Below are 2,507 nucleotides of genomic sequence, written 5' to 3'. Positions count from 1 at the left end.
AACTCCCCCCTGAGGTGCAACCTCTTTCGGGGTACTACCCGCCCCTCAACGAAAAAAACTGATCTTAAGGAAGCCAAAAAAGAAAAACTCCCCAAGTGGTACAAGAGGATGAAGAGGATGAAGAGACCACCGAGGATGGCCTCGTTACCAAGAGGACAAGGGTGGCTCCCTCTTCGCCACCTGCACTCTCCACTCCAACACCGCCTTCACCCCCAGCTCCAACACCGCCCTCACCTTCGGCTCCAACTCAACTAGTCCAAGCAATGCCCTTGGCTGTTGCGCCCCCTGTGGTTGAAGGCAGCGAACCCAATTTTATTGAGAACCCTCCAAGCGCCTCCACGCCATTTGTATCTGCTGGAGAGGGTCCTCCTTCAACCACCTCTATCCTTGGGGCTGCACCAGGAGGAGATGAAGGTGGCCATAACTTGCCAATCCTAATAACAGAGTCTCCGACTTCACCACCACGCCAAGAAGCCCCCCTCGCCCTTCAAACTCAAGAGGGTGGTGGTGAAAGTCAGCACCAAGCTCCTCCAGCACCTCCACCAGCAACGACTTCAAACTTCCCCCCCTCCATCGAAGAGATCTGGGGACCCTTCACAGCCAAACTGAAGATGATGGCAGAGGATCTCCCCTCCATCATAACGAAGGCTGTGAAGAACTCAAGCAAGAAACTCCAAGATGAGAATGCGGTGCTTAAGGAGGCAAACCGCCTGATAAGGATGGAGGCGGAAAAACTCTCTTGCAACCTGATGATGGCGGAGATTGACCATTCAAGGCTGGAGGACGCCATGGACGCTGAACTAAGGGGCGCGCGTAAGGAGGCCTCCAATCTGCGCCAAAAACTGCACCTCCAAACCCAAGAGAAAATTGAGCTGGAGAGCAAGCTGGTACCTTACAGGCTCAAGGTGGCCAACTTGGAGGCTGCAATGAAAGCAGATGCGGCCAAGGTGGAGAACCTTGAAAAGAGGTCAGCAGATCGGGAGGTGCTCCTCGGGAAAGTCGAGAAGGAGAGGGACGACACCAAGGCTGAGCTCGGCAAAGCTCAAGAGGAAAACGCGAGGATTGCTGCAGAGCTGGCCCAGGCTCGGGAGGAAAACAAGAAAGCTGCTGAAGAGCTTGCTCAGGCTCATGAAGAAGCCGAAGGGCTGAAGAAGCAAACTGACGAGCTGAAGAGGCAGGCTCAAGAGCTCGAGCAAAGCTCTGCCCAAGTCCTTTCCGCCGGGTTCGACGCCGCTTTGGAGCAAGTCTCGTGCCAATATCCCGAGCTCGACCTCTCCATGGTGTCAATCTGCAACGAAGTGGTGGATGGGAAGATCGTGCCCTCTGAAGATTAATCACCTCCCTCCATCACTTGTTTTTTGAAACTTAGCGCTTATTTTTGTTTGTGTACCGCCCTGGTGGTCGGGTGTGATGACGTGGCATCCTACTACAGTGTAGGCGTGTTGACAAGACGCCAGGTTGGCAGAAGGGAAGGAAGTCGGGGGGCACGCGTATGTCGTCTGCATGGAATGAAAATGCGTGGGTTAACTCAAGGGAAACGAATAAGTGCATAAGTGTAAAAAAGCAGCAAAGCAGGTAGTATATGCAGGAAAGGTAAAACCAAAGTCTTGCGCATAACGCACAAGACGCCCAGAAACAGCTAAAACAGAAGCAATATCAAGACGAGGGTGTAATGTCCTAACCTATTCGGATATCTAGTTGGTCTTCGTAGAATTCGAAGCATATCAAGGTGGCGGTGAGGAATGATACATTGGCGTCCGCCACCTTCTTCCAGAAGAGACAAAGGTCTCTGTCCAAAGCTCCCATGCTATCAGGACTTCTGGGCCTCCTGAAGCAGCTCTTGGACTCCTTTTTCCCCTTGTCCACCCAGTACAAGGGGAAACCATCAAGAAGGGAGGTGTCCTTGTCGTTTGCACGTACTTGGACAAATTTCCCCTTCCAGTCTTTGTACGATTGCTGGAAGATGGTAAAGATAGACCTCCCAGCAATCGCGTTCAAGCTGACCCACAGGCGGTCTCCTGGGTGCTTGGCCTCGAAAAGAAACAAAAACACGTCCACCGACGCGAGCAACCCCAGGTGGGCGCACGTCACTTGGAAGGCTCGAACAAACGCCCAGCTGTTGGGATGAAGCTGGGCGGCAGCAATGTTGAGCTCAGTCAGAAGTTCCCTCTCAAATCGAGTGAAGGGGAACCTGAGCCTGACCTTCTTGAACAGAGTCGTATAGACAAAGCAGAAAGGCCCGTCGGCGCTTACTTTGTCATCAGCACACACGGGCAGGTCGGCGGGGCAAGGCAGCACCATCATCTTTTCGTCGTGCTCCTTGTGAAACGATTGGTAGATCTCGTCCCCCTTAGTCAGCCGCAAGACTGCTCCCACGGTGTTCACAGAGGACGTCTCTTTTAGAAGGGTCGGGGTGGCCCAGGGATATAATGTTTTGAAGTCTGGCAGAGGGACGGGGGCTCCTCCAGCATTAGGTGGAGTCGCCTGGGCCAGGGCAGATTGGGAAG

General features: G+C 53.5%; 1 protein-coding gene across 1 annotated transcript; it reads left to right on the top strand.

The window, feature by feature from the left end:
• Window positions 1–263: 263 nt before the first annotated feature.
• Window positions 264–1,334, top strand: LOC137814883 (coiled-coil domain-containing protein SCD2-like). The gene is made up of 2 exons (XM_068617813.1): window positions 264–813; window positions 937–1,334. Exons 1-2 carry the CDS (start codon window positions 264–266, stop codon window positions 1,332–1,334), a joined length of 948 nt encoding a protein of 315 aa, XP_068473914.1.
• The last annotated feature ends 1,173 nt before the right edge of the window (window positions 1,335–2,507 follow it).

The sequence above is a fragment of the Phaseolus vulgaris genome, chromosome 10 (genome assembly GCF_000499845.2).
Source record: "Phaseolus vulgaris cultivar G19833 chromosome 10, P. vulgaris v2.0, whole genome shotgun sequence".
In the NCBI taxonomy this organism is placed as follows: Eukaryota; Viridiplantae; Streptophyta; class Magnoliopsida; order Fabales; family Fabaceae; genus Phaseolus; species Phaseolus vulgaris.
Note: the sequence above shows the minus strand (reverse complement) of the source record. Positions and strands in the feature narration are given on the sequence as shown.